Below are 15809 nucleotides of genomic sequence, written 5' to 3'. Positions count from 1 at the left end.
ATGAGAATTTGATGTTAATTGACATGCATAATGTGATGTCTACAAACCAAAACACAGAGTAAACCTTGCTGAAAAAAAACAGTTGAACAACAAAGTATGTTAGCAATGTCTTCATTGTAATTGAACATCATTGCCGTTCAACTACAAAACAAAGTGCTGTGCGTATTGGAGAGTTTCTCTTTATCTCTCACACATTATGACATCGTTAGGTAACATCTCTCACACATTATGACATCGTTAGGTAACATCTCTCACACATTATGACATTGTTAGGGAACATCTCTCACACATTATGACAACGTTAGGGAACATCTCTCACACATTATGACATTGTTAGGGAATATCTCTCACACATTATGACATTGTTAGGGAACATCTCTCACACATTATGACATCGTTAGGTAACATCTCTCACACATTATGACATCGTTAGGTAACATCTCTCACACATTATGACATCGTTAGGTAACATCTCTCACACATTATGACATTGTTAGGGAACATCTCTCACACATTATGACAACGTTAGGGAACATCTCTCAAACATTATGACAACGTTAGGGAACATCTCTCACACATTATGACATCGTTAGGTAACATCTCTCACACATTATGACATCGTTAGGGATCATCTCTCACACATTATGACATTGTTAGGGAACATCTCCCACACATTATGCCATCGTTAGGGATCATCTCTCACACATTATGCCATCGTTAGGGGACATCGTTAGGGAACATCTCCCACACATTATGACATCGTTAGGGAACATTTCTCCCACATTATGACATCGTTAGGGGACATCGTTAGGGAACATCTCTCACACATGACATCGTTAGGGATCATCTCTCACACATTATGACATCGTTAGGGATCATCTCTCACACATTATGACATTGTTAGGGAACAGCTCTCACACATTATGACATTGTTAGGGAACATCTCTCACACATTATGACATCGTTAGGGAACATCTCTCACACATTATGACATCGTTAGGGATCATCTCTCACACATTATGACATCGTTAGGGAACATAATGAAGGAATAGAAAAAGAGAAAACATGTAGGCTACTCACCAACTGAAGAGGTCAACTTGATAAACAGCAGCATTTTTATGGGTTTCCCAACCTTTCAGTTCCACAGAACGGAAGCAAAACCTTACCGCCTACATAATACTCCAATGTCAGGTCGAAATACCATCTCTGAAGTGCAGCCCTGGCAAGAAATCCTGTGTGTATTTTAACCCCAAATGCAAAACATGAACATCCACCCTGTTTCAGCAATAGTTCTCTCTCTCTGCCAACAAATACTTTCACCATGAGGTAATTAGTTTCAACCAACTCAGCAAGATTTCCCTCTGACAATCCTTGTAATGTATATAAATAAAGCAAAGTCTAAGATGGAAGTTGAATGTATTGGTTTTGAGGATTTTCTCTCACCGGTTATTGTGTGAAATTTAATCTGACACTTGATTCCCTAGGCTCGTGATTGATTGACAGCTTTGGACAGTTGTGCCAAGGGGCCAAATTGCATTAGGGGATGTTTTGATAGACGCTATACCGTCAACTTCTCAGGTTATCACCATAACATGAGAAATCTGAAAAACAAACATCATACAAGGCGGCCCCAAGGAAAAACTCTGAGGATTACCAGATGTGTCCAGACACAAGAACCAGAGAAAACCCATCAAATTCTCCCCGCTGGAAGAAGAAGGTGAAGCACTGTGTTGGCAATGTTTCACAGAATAAAACCACAATGTCAACTAAATAAAACACATGATAAAATTGTGATTAAGCCCTCAAACTAATTGGCATGCAAAGAAACAGCTAATGTATAACTATTCCAGAGATGGGGACCATTGAACAATGACATGTGTGGTTTGTGAATCAGAAGATCGAAGATGATGCATGTAGAGGTGTCTCTCCCCCTGTCCTGTTGTCTCTCCCCCTGTCCTGTTGTCTCTCCCCCTGTCCTGTTGTCTCTCTCCCTGTCCTGTTGTCTCTCTCCCTGTCCTGTTGTCTCTCCCCCTGTCCTGTTGCAGGTTCCACTGATGAGACAAACACAAACCCATACCAGACATGGGCCAAGCGAAGTATTTTTGCAGCAACTATGTCTGCAGTGCTTGGCACTTCTTAGGTACCAAAAGTGTTAGCCAATTTATTTTCTTTACACAGCACTTACATCACCTATACTTTCAGTGATATATGAAATTTTCAGTGCGTACTGAGATAAAATAATTCACAAACAGAATGGGAATATATAAAATTATTTATTCCACCAATTGTCACTAACGGTGAATGTGCACTAGATAGCAGTAAATTGCCACGTGCGGCTTAGGCCACCCATTGTGACTCGCTTGTGGGCGTGCTGGCAGCATATGGCAGCATGTTCGATTGTGTCAAGAATTCAGCATAGCAAGTTTGTATGAAGGTTTGGTTATTAAATGGGTACATAGTTCAATAGTAATATCCTCTAAAACGCTCTGCTGACAAACAAACTTTGCTGCCCTGTTTCCAGTTGTCCACATGCTTAGGAGAACCTATTCAAGTAAGTCAATCCATTTTGAAAATGTAAAACAATGATGTATTATTATCTAACTACCTACAGTGCAGGCTAACTCAAATGAGCTGCTCAATGTGATAGCTAGTTGGCTAGCTAGCTATCTAGCAAACTTCACATACTGTATAGATAGCGAACTAAGTGAATTAAATATCAGTCTGCTGCTCTGCAGGATGTTTCAAGCATGGGGTCCAACAACGCAGCAAGAGGCAATCCGTGTGCGGGAGATCTTCACCTCCTACTTCTTCGAAGAGGGTGCTGTTCCCTGGCAACACCATAGACTACACTATGCACAACCAAAGGCTCTTTTTAAGAGCCATTCACATTGCAATAAGAGTATTCCAAATCAAATCAAAGTTTATTTGTCACGTGCGCCGAATACAACAGGTGTAGGTAGACCTTGTCGAACTGCTTTGCTTTATTCTTGTCCAGGTCGCAGTTGTAAATGAGAACTTGTTCTCAACTAGCCTACCTGGTTAAATAAAGGTGAAATAAAAATAAAACACTTTTTTTTTTGAATTGTGCAGCTGAGTAAATTAGCCATACACTGTCTCATAAATATTTGTGAATCTCTGTTTTGGTCAGAGAACCTCTGGCTGATGACAGCAGTGTAATGCATCGGTGCTGATGATCTCTACAACCACAGCTTTCCAACTGATAATTTCTAAATGCCTCCCTTATCTTTTCAGCTACCATCATGCTCCAACTGTCTCTCATGGTGTGCTTGCTATCCACCACCATCACTACCTCCCAGTCCCAGATCGAGACTACACACCCCTTGTACAAGAAGGGCCACAACATCACCATCCATTCCTCCCACCTGGTGTGTAGTCTACCCGGACATCAGGCCCGGTGGAACCCAGGGGCCCCTGGATCTCAAGGGACTATGGGTCCCATGGTTACCCCAGGGAAGGATGGCCTGGATGGGGGAATGGAGAGAAGGGGGAGAAGGGTGGCAGATGTAGGCAGGGATGGAGAGAAGGAGCAGAGCGGTGACTGAGGTTCGCAGGGATGGAGAGAAGGGGGAGAAGGGTGGCAGATAGAGGGGGAGAGGGGTGACTGAGGAAAGCAGATATGGAGAGAAGGGTGACAGATAGGTAAGGATAGAGGGGGAGAGGGGTGACTGAGGAAAGCAGATATGGAGAGAAGGGTGACAGATAGGTAAGGAGAGAGGGGGAGAGGGGTGACTGAGGAAAGCAGATATGGAGAGAAGGGTGACAGATAGGTAAGGATAGAGGGGGAGAGGGGTGACTGAGGAAAGCAGATATGGAGAGAAGGGTGACAGATAGGTAAGGAGAGAGGGGGAGAGGGGTGACTGAGGAAAGCAGATATGGAGAGAAGGGTGACAGATAGGTAAGGATAGAGGGGGAGAGGGGTGACTGAGGAAAGCAGATATGGAGAGAAGGGTGACAGATAGGTAAGGAGAGAGGGGGAGAGGGGTGACTGAGGAAAGCAGATATGGAGAGAAGGGTGACAGATAGGTAAGGATAGAGGGGGAGAGGGGTGACTGAGGAAAGCAGATATGGAGAGAAGGGTGACAGATAGGTAAGGAGAGAAGGGGGAGGGGTGACAGAGGTAAGAAGCCTAATGAATGCATCCAGGTAGTAGCCTGGACTGGGTCTGAAACCGAGTACTGTAGTACAACTCAAGGCTGAGTTAGTTAGCCCACTGAGCTGAAGCCTACAGTATAGGTATTACCTGTTAGTCCACTACCACTCTTGTAGTCCTTGATATTAATTCCTGTGTTAGCTTTAATGTTGTGTTCCTATGCAGTACACTGTATTGTGAGCTGTCTGGTGTGACTATATGAATGTGAATTAGCCAGTCCCTGTCTCTGTCTGATCTTCAGGTGAACAGGGCAGGCCTGGGAAACAATGTAAACTCTGGTTAAAGGGCGTGGTAGGCAAGCATGGACCTCGAGGGCTGAAGGGCCCGCGTGGGGCCCCAAGTTTGGCCGGACTGGGGGGCACCAAGGGGGAGACGGGTGAGACAGGCTCCTGGGGGGATGTAACTGCGGCACCAACTCAGCCCGCTCTGCCTTCTCCTACAAAGCGTCTCCCGATCCAGTTCAAACGGATTCTACTGAACGAGGCGGAACAACTACAACGCCACAACTGGGAAGTTTGTCTGCTCTGTCCCGGGAGTCTACTACTTCACTTATGACGTCACGCTGGGAAGTTTGCCTGCTCTGTCCCGGGAGTCTACTACTTCACTTATGACCTCACACTGGGCAGTTTGTCTGCTCTGTCCCGGGAGTCTACTACGTCACTTATGATGTCACACTGGGAAGTTTGTCTGCTCTGTCCCGGGAGTCTACTACGTCACTTATGATGTCACACTGGGAAGTTTGTCTGCTCTGTCCCGGGAGTCTACTACTTCACACTGGGAAGTTTGTCTGCTCTGTCCCGGGAGTCTACTACTTCACTTATGACCTCACACTGGGAAGTTTGTCTGCTCTGTCCCGGGAGTCTACTACGTCCCTTATGATGTCACACTGGGAAGTTTGTCTGCTCTGTTCCGGGAGTCTACTACGTCACTTATGATGTCACACTGGGAAGTTTGTCTGCTCTGTCCCGGGAGTCTACTACGTCACTTATGATGTCACACTGGGAAGTTTGTCTGCTCTGTCCCGGGAGTCTACTACGTCACTTATGATGTCACACTGGGAAGTTTGTCTGCTCTGTCCCGGGAGTCTACTACTTCACACTGGGAAGTTTGTTTGCTCTGTCCCGGGAGTCTACTACGTCACTTATGATGTAACACTGGGAAGTTTGTCTGCTCTGTCCCGGGAGTCTACTACTTCACACTGGGAAGTTTGTCTGCTCTGTCCCGGGAGTCTACTACTTCACTTATGACCTCACACTGGGAAGTTTGTCTGCTCTGTCCCGGGAGTCTACTACTTCACTTATGACCTCACACTGGGAAGTTTGTCTGCTCTGTCCCGGGAGTCTACTACTTCACTTATGACCTCACACTGGGAAGTTTGTCTGCTCTGTCCCGGGAGTCTACTACGTCACTTATGATGTCACACTGGGAAGTTTGTCTGCTATGTTCCGGGAGTCTACTACTTCACTTATGATGTCACACTGGGAAGTTTGTCTGCTCTGTCCCGGGAGTCTACTACTTCACTTATGACCTCACACTGGGAAGTTTGTCTGCTCTGTTCCGGGAGTCTACTACGTCACTTATGATGTCACACTGGGAAGTTTGTCTGCTCTGTCCCGGGAGTCTACTACTTCACTTATGATGTCACACTGGGAAGTTTGTCTGCTCTGTCCCGGGAGTCTACTACGTCACTTATGATGTCACACTGGGAAGTTTGTCTGCTCTGTCCCGGGAGTCTACTACTTCACACTGGGAAGTTTGTTTGCTCTGTCCCGGGAGTCTACTACGTCACTTATGATGTCACACTGGGAAGTTTGTCTGCTCTGTCCCGGGAGTCTACTACTTCACACTGGGAGGTTTGTCTGCTCTGTCCCGGGAGTCTACTACGTCACTTATGATGTCACACTGGGAAGTTTGTCTGCTCTGTCCCGGGAGTCTACTACGTCACTTATGATGTCACACTGGGAAGTTTGTCTGCTCTGTCCCGGGAGTCTACTACTTCACACTGGGAGGTTTGTCTGCTCTGTCCCGGGAGTCTACTACGTCACTTATGATGTCACACTGGGAAGTTTGTCTGCTATGTTCCGGGAGTCTACTACTTCACTTATAACCTCACACTGGGAAGTTTGCCTGCTCTGTCCCGGGAGTCTACTACTTCACTTATGATGTCACACTGGGAAGTTTGTCTGCTCTGTCCCGGGAGTCTACTACGTCACTTATGATGTCACACTGGGAAGTTTGTCTGCTCTGTCCCGGGAGTCTACTACTTCACACTGGGAAGTTTGTTTGCTCTGTCCCGGGAGTCTACTACGTCACTTATGATGTCACACTGGGAAGTTTGTCTGCTCTGTCCCGGGAGTCTACTACTTCACACTGGGAAGTTTGTCTGCTCTGTCCCGGGAGTCTACTACGTCACTTATGATGTCACACTGGGAAGTTTGTCTGCTATGTTCCGGGAGTCTACTACTTCACTTATAACCTCACACTGGGAAGTTTGCCTGCTCTGTCCCGGGAGTCTACTACTTCACTTATGATGTCACACTGGGAAGTTTGTCTGCTCTGTCCCGGGAGTCTACTACTTCACTTATGACCTCACACTGGGAAGTTTGTCTGCTCTGTCCCGGGAGTCTACTACTTCACTTATGACGTCACACTGGCCAACAAGCACTTGGCGATCGGGCTGGTGCACAACGGGCAGTACAAGATCGAGACGTTTGATGCCAAAACTGGGATCCAGCGTCCGGTTCCACGGTTCTCTGGTTAGAGCGTCAGGACCAGGTTTGGCTGCAGATCTTCTACTCTGAACAGAATGGGCTATTCTATGACCCGTTCTGGACAGATAGTCTGTTTACTGGGTTCCTGATCTATGCAGACCAGGAGTATCTGAACCTGATGGACAAGAAGACCAATGAGGATTCATCCCCTTCATCCTGATGGGTTGAAATACAATGGCACCTGCTTTTGCTTCCTTGTCCATTTGGGAAGAAAATTCTGCCTGTTATCATTGCAATTATAGTTCAGCCTATTTATACTCAGTTTTCGTCAATAATAAAAATGTTCTCTAAAAAATGTAATTGTAATAGGCCTACTGTATTATCGTTCCACATTATTGAAAAAGCTATGCCCTATATTGACACCAGGTAACACTGAGTTGTCTGTTGCCCAGCTAGTACTCATTGCTTAGTATTTATACTGAACAAAAATATAAACGCAACATGTAAAGTGTTGGTCCCATATTTCATGAGCTGAAATAAAAGATCCCAGAAATTTTCCATACATACAAAAAAGCTTTTTTCTCTCAAATCTTGTGCACAAATTTGTTTACATCCTTGTTAGTGAGCATTTATACTTTGCCAAGATAATCCATCCACCTGACAGGTGTGGCATATCAAGAAGCTGATTAAACAGTATGATGGTTTCACAGGTGCACCTTGTGCTGGGGACAATAAAAAGGCCACTTTAAAATGTGCTGTTTTGTCACACAACACAAGGCCACAGATGTCTTAAGTTTTGATTGAGCGTGTAATTGGCATGCTGACTGCAGGAATGTCCACCAGAGCTGTTGCCAGAGAATTATATGTTCATTTCCCTGCCATCAGCCTCCTCCAATGTCATTCATAGAATTTGGCAGTACGTCCAACCAGCTTCACTACCGCACACCACCTGTAACCACGCCAGCCCAGGACCTCCACATCTAGCTTCTTCACCTGCGGGATCATCTGAGACCAGCCACCTGGACAACTGATGAAAGTGTGGGTTTGCACAACCAAAGAATTTCTGCACAAACTGTCAGAAACTGTCTCAGGGAAGCTCATCTACGTGCTCGTCACCTTCACCAGGGTCTTGACCTGACAGCAGTTCGGCGTCTTAACCAACTTCAGTGGCCAGATGCTCACCTTCAATGACCACTGGCACACTAGAGAAGTGTGCTCTTCACGGATAAATCCTGGTTTCAACTGTACCGGGCAGATGGCAGACAACGTGTATGGTGTCGTGTGGGCGAGCGGTTTGATGATGTCAACGTTGTGAGCAGAGTGCCCCATGGCGGAGGTAGGGTTATGGAATAGGCATGCTTAAGCTACGTACAACGAACACAGTTGCATTTTATCGATGGCGATTTGAATGCACAGAGATCCCATGATGAGATCCTGAGGCCCATTGTCGTGCCATTCATCCGCCGCCATCACCTCATGTTTTAGCATGATAATGCACGGCCTCATGTCGCAAGGATCTGTACATAAATCCTGGAAGCTGAAAATGGCCCAGTTCTTCTATGGCCTGCATACTCACCAGACATGTCACCCATTGAGCATGTTTGGGATGCTCTGGATTTTCTGATCTACGTCCCTACCTTTTTTTTAAGGTATCTGTGACCAACTGATGCATATCTGTATTTACAGTCATATGTAATCCATAGATAAGGGCCTAATGAATTGATTTCAATTGACTGATTTCCTTATATAAAGTGTAACTCAGTAAAGTCTTTGAAATTGTTTCATGTTGCGTTTATTTTTGTTCAGTGTATAAAAAGAATTGCATTGCGTTCTATTTTTTCTTAAAACTGCGTTGACGGTTCAGGGCTTGTAAGTAAGCATTTCACTGTAAGTTCTACCTACACCTGTTGTATTCGGTGCATGTGACAAATAAAATTAGATTTGATTTTGTTATGGCTGATTGGAGGGAAAATGAGTGAAAGGATTTTATTTTCACATTATTCACATTATTTTTTGGGGTGCTGTTTATATTCAGCAATAAGATGTTCCTACATGCAACTTTTCTTCTTATTTTTCCTATTTGCAACTATCCCTCTCTGTCTAAATTAAACGAGAATGCACTAACCGTGTTAGATGTCATTAAAAAAATATATTTTGTGTTATAAATCTTATTATAGTACATTTGTGCTAAAGGACAACGTTTTTTACACACATGCCACTTGAGAAAGTTAATAAAGGGATTCGCAATAAAAACTTGATTTATAATCATCTCTACAGCGCTATCCGTTTCCAAAATGCCAGTGTTTGAGAGACAAGTTTAGTTTAATTGAAATCAATTAGAGAATGAGTTATTGCCGTAATTAGCCCATTTCGGTCACGTGTTTTTGGACTACATTTCCCATCTCACACTCAGTCTTTCGCGTACGCAAATTCACTAGCTCCTCACCGACCGCAACAGCAGCTGGGGAAGCTAACCACTTCGTTGAACGAGTGTCCGTGGAAAAATCTTTGTGAAAGTGTAAACAGACGAGATAACAGCTGAATTAAACTGTTCTGAAGCGTTGTTACTTTGTCAACTGAATAACTGAAACAGTCGTCGCTTTTCGTCGGTACCGAGGATAATACAAAACTTCCCAAATTGGAATTCTTCATTCAGGATGTCGGAGTGAAACAAAGAGGTCTGGGGGCATTCCTGTCAGATAGGGTGAGCGGCACATGCGATCTTGGACATTTAGCGAATCTAAAAGTTTACTAAATGTGTGTATCAATGATTTAATGCTGTCAATAGTCAGGTGTGATCTTAGTTTAAGGTATAGGACTATAAATAATAGTATTAGAACCGCAAGAGTGGTCTACTTTTCTGTTAAAAAAACACTCGTGGTGTTGACACCGCTAAATGAGCGACAGAGAAAGTCCTGACAAATGTTCACATTATCAACGTATTGTTTTTCTCATAGCAGATTTGTGACATTGTAGCACTTTTATTGTTAGGCCTACAAAAAAGTTATTTTATTACCCCAGCGCTACAATTGCCATTTAGTTTTTTTCTTCTCCATTTTAAGGCATTTACATCACACCCACTTGCATGGGGAATGTATTGCAGTTCAGTACCATAGCCCAATATTGGACCAAAGGAGCCTAACGTTACTCCTTAGTTCGAGGACCTTACATACTCTGTTTAAAGGGCGAATTGGCTCTGAACGACACAACTGGCAAATACTCCCATCTAAACGTGAAGCGATTTTCAATTGATGTATGGTTCTAGAAAAACATCAAAATAATTTAACAAATGCAAAATGCACTGTTTTAAACCGGTTTTAAAACAGTTGTTACAGCCAACAGTATTTTTCAGTGACAGGTTTGTGACGTCTGTCTTCCAGTTACACAGGTTCGGAGACTCGGAAAGTTATTTATTTTAGCACCGTCTGTTTTCCGTAAACAAGCGCTGTAACATGGACATATTGCTGTGTGGGAACCCTAACCCTATAAAAGTGTATCAATTTAACTATTTTTTTTTCTTTTTTAAATTATTTCTCGCAAATATGAAAGATTTTAAAGTCCTTATGCTTCCAAAACGTGTTAATGTTCAGACCGAGCGTCACGGCTCTTAACATACAACCTGTGATAAATGGCTCTTAGATGGAATGTAATGGAACTGAGTCATGAATGATCAAGGGCGATGCAGTGCCAGTGACCAATGTTTACTGTACACATGGTCATGGAGGAAATTAACTCACATGTTTAAGCTTACAAAAGAGCAGCTCACAAATTTGAATAGTTTCCCACAATTTTGCATTTGAAACATTTCGAAAGGCTATTGGATGTGTTTTTTTTAACTTATTTTAAAACTCAAAGGCTGATCTTTAACTGCAATTGATTTAAACTGATTGCTTAATTAATATCAAAGACATGTTTCACTTTGCTCCCATAACCCATTAATCTCTACAATGCGATTTAAAAATATATATATTATAAAAATAAATCGTAGTGCAAATTAATAGAAAGGATACAATGTTTTTTCCCCTTGAAATAAACACTTATTTTATTTGCTGGGACTTCATCTCTCTTATAATTTTTTTTATTCACCAGTATGAATATAGGATATTGCCATTTATTCTATAAGTCCTTGTCCTTTTGATATCAAATACCTAAAGTTGTGATAAGACACCATAACGTGCGGCGTACAGCCAGGATGTCTCTTGACTTAGCCCACATTGCTGTGTGTCTGCAGGGTTGAACTTCATCCTTGTGGCCTTCTCTGAATGGGAAAGATGGAAAGGGAATTACAATGGTGGAAAGGACAGCTAGCAGGGGATATCCATCAGTCCCTTCGCATCAAGGTAAGACCAGCCAGTCATAGAATCAGAATGAATAGACTATAGAATCAGAATGAATAGAATTCTGAAATTTAATTCTATGAATCCAGGTCTCTGGGTCTCCTTGGTTCATTCCCGGAGTTCCACTTTCCTCATCACCACGTGATCAGAATCTCAACTGCATGGTGAAATGTGTATTATGGGGTTGTTCTCAATGCCAGGGAGAAAGCTTTGAGTCTGGTGGCATGCAGTTCACCTGTGCTTAAATGCATCTTAACCTGAAAAAGACAACTAATCTAGGTAGCCTAGCGGTTAAGAGCGTTGGGCCAGTAACCAAAAGCTCGCTGGTTGAAATTCCCAAGCTGACGAGGTGAAAAATCTGATGATCCCTTGAGAAAGGCAGTTAACTCTAATTGCTCCTGTATGTCACTCTGGATAAGAGCGTCTGCTCAATGGCTTAAATGTATGGTTTATTGTTGACATACTGTAGTCCATTGGTGAAAATGAAGATCCAAGCCAGTAGAGTGACATGATAGCAACTCCTCAACTTCTATTTATAGCTTCTATATTCTATATAGTGTAGTTAATGTTGGCAGATGGATATAATTACATGACTGACATCTATGTGAGTGTGGTCTAATTTAGATTACACAGAGGGGTTGAGGCTCATTAATTGGCTGATGCAGTAATTAGGCTAACCTCCGGCTTGATGATATTTTACTGTTTGGCCATTTTAATGGCAGCATCTGTCACTGGACTGCCATCCTCATAAAGGGAGCAAGAATATCATAGCTAATTTGATTCTACTTAGAAAGAACAATATGAAGTAGGGGTTTGTGTGTGTGTCTACGCACACGTCACATGTAGGGGGAGTATTTGGATAGTAGATGGAACTGTTGCAGGCAGCTGCCCCGACTCGGTTACAATCGGGCAGTCTCCTTACAAGTCATTCACTTAGCCTAACAGTCATTTGATTTTCTCGTGTCTAAATCACTGAGTTGGACGTCTGTAACCAGGGGGTGCGACGTCTGTAACCAGGGGATGTGTAGATCAGGGCCTCCCTTCTGATTTTATTCTGACCCCCCCCCCCCCCCCCCCCCCAACCCTTTAACCAATCTGCAGACCAAAGACAAAAAATCCCTTTAAAACAACATGGATACTGATGTAAGGTCTTAGAAAGCCAAACGACACCCCTGACATAAACCTTATCTCTAAATAATTGTAGCCCATCAGCAGGCTAGTCCCCCCCCATCAGCAGGCTAGTCTGCCCCCCCCACCTCTGCATCAAGTCCCCTGCCTTCCACTGCATCAATTATGCTGTGGTTCCCCACAATGCCCTGCACCACTGAACCCTCAGACAGATGGACCAGAGGCAAGGCATGCGGGGGGAGGGGGGGGGGGAAGAGAACTCAAGTTGGGGGTTGTGTTTATGGGGGTGTCTGTATGCACTGTTTATATTGTCCTTCAGCTGCCGATCACCTTAGTGATCACCGTTGTTTAGGTATTGCCTATATACAAACAAACTCAACAGACAATTGATTTAACTCGCAGATTAAATATGTGAGGCACACGTGTGCCATAGATTGTGATCCTCGGTACGTTGGTCATGCTGACAGGCACTACAGGGTGACTCTTCATCAATCTACAGCAAGTCAGTATCCAGTGAAGATTAGCTTTACACGTGGGCAGTGTTTTGTTATTTGGACAATCCTTAGGGAAGGGAAGTAGGCCCGCTGTCTCTGACAAACAATAGTAACCTGTATTTTTAGTATGGGTGGATGTTTTTGGTGTGCCTCTAGCAGCAAACCACAAACTGGTACAGCACTACTTAAAGAGATTAATCCACCCCTACTCAGTCTGATAATAAATAAATCCACATTTATAAAGCCCTTGTTTTTTTAAAATCAAATATTCGTCTATGTGGGGTATGAAGAAACAAAGCATTTATTGAAAAACCAAAACAACTCCTTGTTTTTCTAAGCCTGTATTAGGATAGAGACAGACTCATGAAGCATTAAAGGCTATACATCTGGGAGAAAAAGTGTTTTTATCTCTCCCCTTGTCAAATGCGTCTTTAAGCTGAAGGCTCACGTGACGCTCCTATATTCCCCTGTTCTGTGTGGTTGACTAGGAGGAGACTGGGTGCGTCCTAGGGGGCGTGTCAAAAATGGCACCAGTGCACTACCACATCCCGCCCCAAACGGACACCAAAAATGCTCTCAAAGATCTTCATTGTGACCCTGAACGAACTGGAGACCGTGTACCTGGAGGCAGCGTACATTGTCACTGGGTACTTTAACAAAAGTACATTTGAGAACCGTGCTCCCGAGTTACTATCAACACATTGACTGTCCAACTCGCAGAGATTCTCAATGGACCAACGCTACATGCTTTTCAGACACGGGTATAAGGCAATCTCCCGTCCTCCTTTCGGCAAATCGGACCAGGACTCCATTTTGTTCCTCCCCGCCTACAAACAAAGACTCAAGGGAAGTTCCGGTGTTCACATCTGTACAACACTTGTCTGACTAATCAGAATCCATGCTCCAAGACTGTTTTGATCACGTGGACTGGAATATGTTACAGGTTGTCCCTGGGGATAAGATCAATTTATACACCGACTCAGTCACCGGATTCATAAAAAAATACATAGATGTTGTGACACCGATTGTGTCTTTCGAAAACCATGGATTGATGGCAGCCTTGTCGGGGAAACTGAAGGAGACAGATGCTGCTTATAAACAGGGCAAGGTGACCAGGGACAATTGTATGGTTAAACAAAATCGACCTATGCAGATCGCGCAAGATGGCGAGACACAAGTATAAGGACAAAGTGGAAGAGTAATTCAGTGGGTCAGATTCGAGGCGTATGTGGCAGGGACTTCTAACGATCACGGATTACAAAAAGAAAGCCAGTCACGTCGCGACACCAACACCGCCCTACAGGACAAGCTAAACACCTTTTTTCTCACGCTTCGAGCATAACGACTATTAGCTACCGAGGAGAGCCCCTGAAGACAACGAGGGCTACGTGTTTACTGTCTCCACAGAGGATCTATGTAAGTCATTCAAACATGTTAACCTTCGCAAGGATGCCGGCCCAGGGAGCATCCCTAGCAGTGCTCTCAGAGCTTGTGCAGACCCGCTAGCTGTTGTGTTTTTGGACATTTTAAATTTCGCTCTAGTGCAGGCCTTTATTCTCACTTTCTTCAAGATGTCAGCTATCATCTCTGTACCCAAGAAAGGGAAAGGAACTGAACTGAATGACTACCGACCAGTAGCACTCACTTCTGTCATCATGAAGTGCTTTGAGAGGCTTGTCAAAGACCACATCACCACCTCCCTCCCCGTCACTCAACCCTCTCACATTTGCCTACCGCCTGATAGATCCATTGACGACGCAATCGCCATGGCACTGCACACTGCGCTCACCCAGCTGGACAAGAGGAATAAAAATCTGAGGATGCTGTTTATCCACTACAGCTTGGCTCTAAGTTCACCGCAAAGAGCATGGCCCTGGGACTGAACTCCTCTCTATGTAACTGGGACCTAGACTTTTTGACGGGCTGCCCCCCAGGTGGTGAATGTAGGAAACAGTACCTCTTCCACACTGCTCCTCAACACGGGGCCCCCCAAGGATACGTCCTCAGTCCCCTCCTGAACTCTCTGTATATCCACTACTGCCTCAGTTTCAACTCGAAGTTCGCTGACGACACGACAACAGCAGTAGGCCTAATTTACCAACAGCGAAGAGACTGCCTACAGGGAGGAGCTAGGCACTCTGACGGTGTGGTGCCAGGTAAACAACCTCTTCCTCAACGTCAGCAAAACAAAGGAGCTGATTGTGGACACTAGGAGTGGCTGCTGTGGAGACGGTCAAAAACGTCAAGTTCCTCGGCTTACACATCTCCGAGGAGCTGAAATGGTCAAAACACACGGACACCGTGGTGAAGGCACAACAGCGACTCTTTAACCTCAGGAGGTTGTCCTGAGAGGCAGTGATTGAATTGGCCTGTCCCCGAAGGCCCTCCGTGTTCTACAGGAGCACCATCGAGAGCATACTGTTGGGCTGCATCACGGCCTGGTATGGCACCGCCACTGACCAAGGTACTACAGAGGGAGGTGCTCTCAGACGAATGCACCATTGGGTGCTCACTGCCTGCCCTTCAGGACACTTCAGGAAGGCCAAGAAGATCACCAGGGACCTGAGCCACCGCCTGTTCTTCCCGCTTCCATCACTCAGACACGTGCAGTACAGGAACATCATGGCTAAAACTGACTGGCCAATAGAGCATTTGGCTCCAGAGTGATGCAGCGGTCTAAGGCACTGCATCTCAGTGCTTGAAGCGTCACTACAGACACCCTGGTTTGAATCATGCTGTATCACAACCGGCCATGATTGGGAGTCCAATAGTGTGGCGCACAATTGGCTCAGCGTTGTCCAGGCTTGGCCGGTGCAGGCCATCATTGTAAATAAGTATTTGTCCTTTAAATGACTTGCCTAGTTAAAGGTAATAATTAAAACCAGTTTCTACCAGACGGTCAGGCTGCTGAATAGCCACCACTTGTCAGCTACCAGCCCCCTTTGGACCCCCCCTTTCCCAAACAGAC

General features: G+C 44.6%; 2 protein-coding genes across 2 annotated transcripts in view; one reads left to right on the top strand and one right to left on the bottom strand.

Annotated features, from left to right (window-relative positions):
- Positions 1–15809, bottom strand: part of LOC120048907 (probable E3 ubiquitin-protein ligase MID2) — a 1198409-nt gene that overhangs the window by 837104 nt on the left and 345496 nt on the right. The window lies entirely within an intron of this gene.
- The window catches only part of LOC120047853 (cyclin-J-like), a 36902-nt gene continuing 30430 nt past the window's right edge, over positions 9338–15809 (top strand). Inside the window, exons 1-2 of the mRNA XM_038993407.1 lie at positions 9338–9586; positions 11114–11222. Of these exons, the coding sequence (XP_038849335.1) occupies positions 11145–11222 (78 nt within the window). The 5' untranslated portion in view covers positions 9338–9586; positions 11114–11144. The remainder of the gene's footprint in view (positions 9587–11113; positions 11223–15809) is intronic.

This window comes from Salvelinus namaycush, chromosome 5, assembly GCF_016432855.1.
Source record: "Salvelinus namaycush isolate Seneca chromosome 5, SaNama_1.0, whole genome shotgun sequence".
NCBI classification, from domain to species: Eukaryota; Metazoa; Chordata; class Actinopteri; order Salmoniformes; family Salmonidae; genus Salvelinus; species Salvelinus namaycush.
This window is presented reverse-complemented; position numbering and strand designations above follow the sequence as displayed.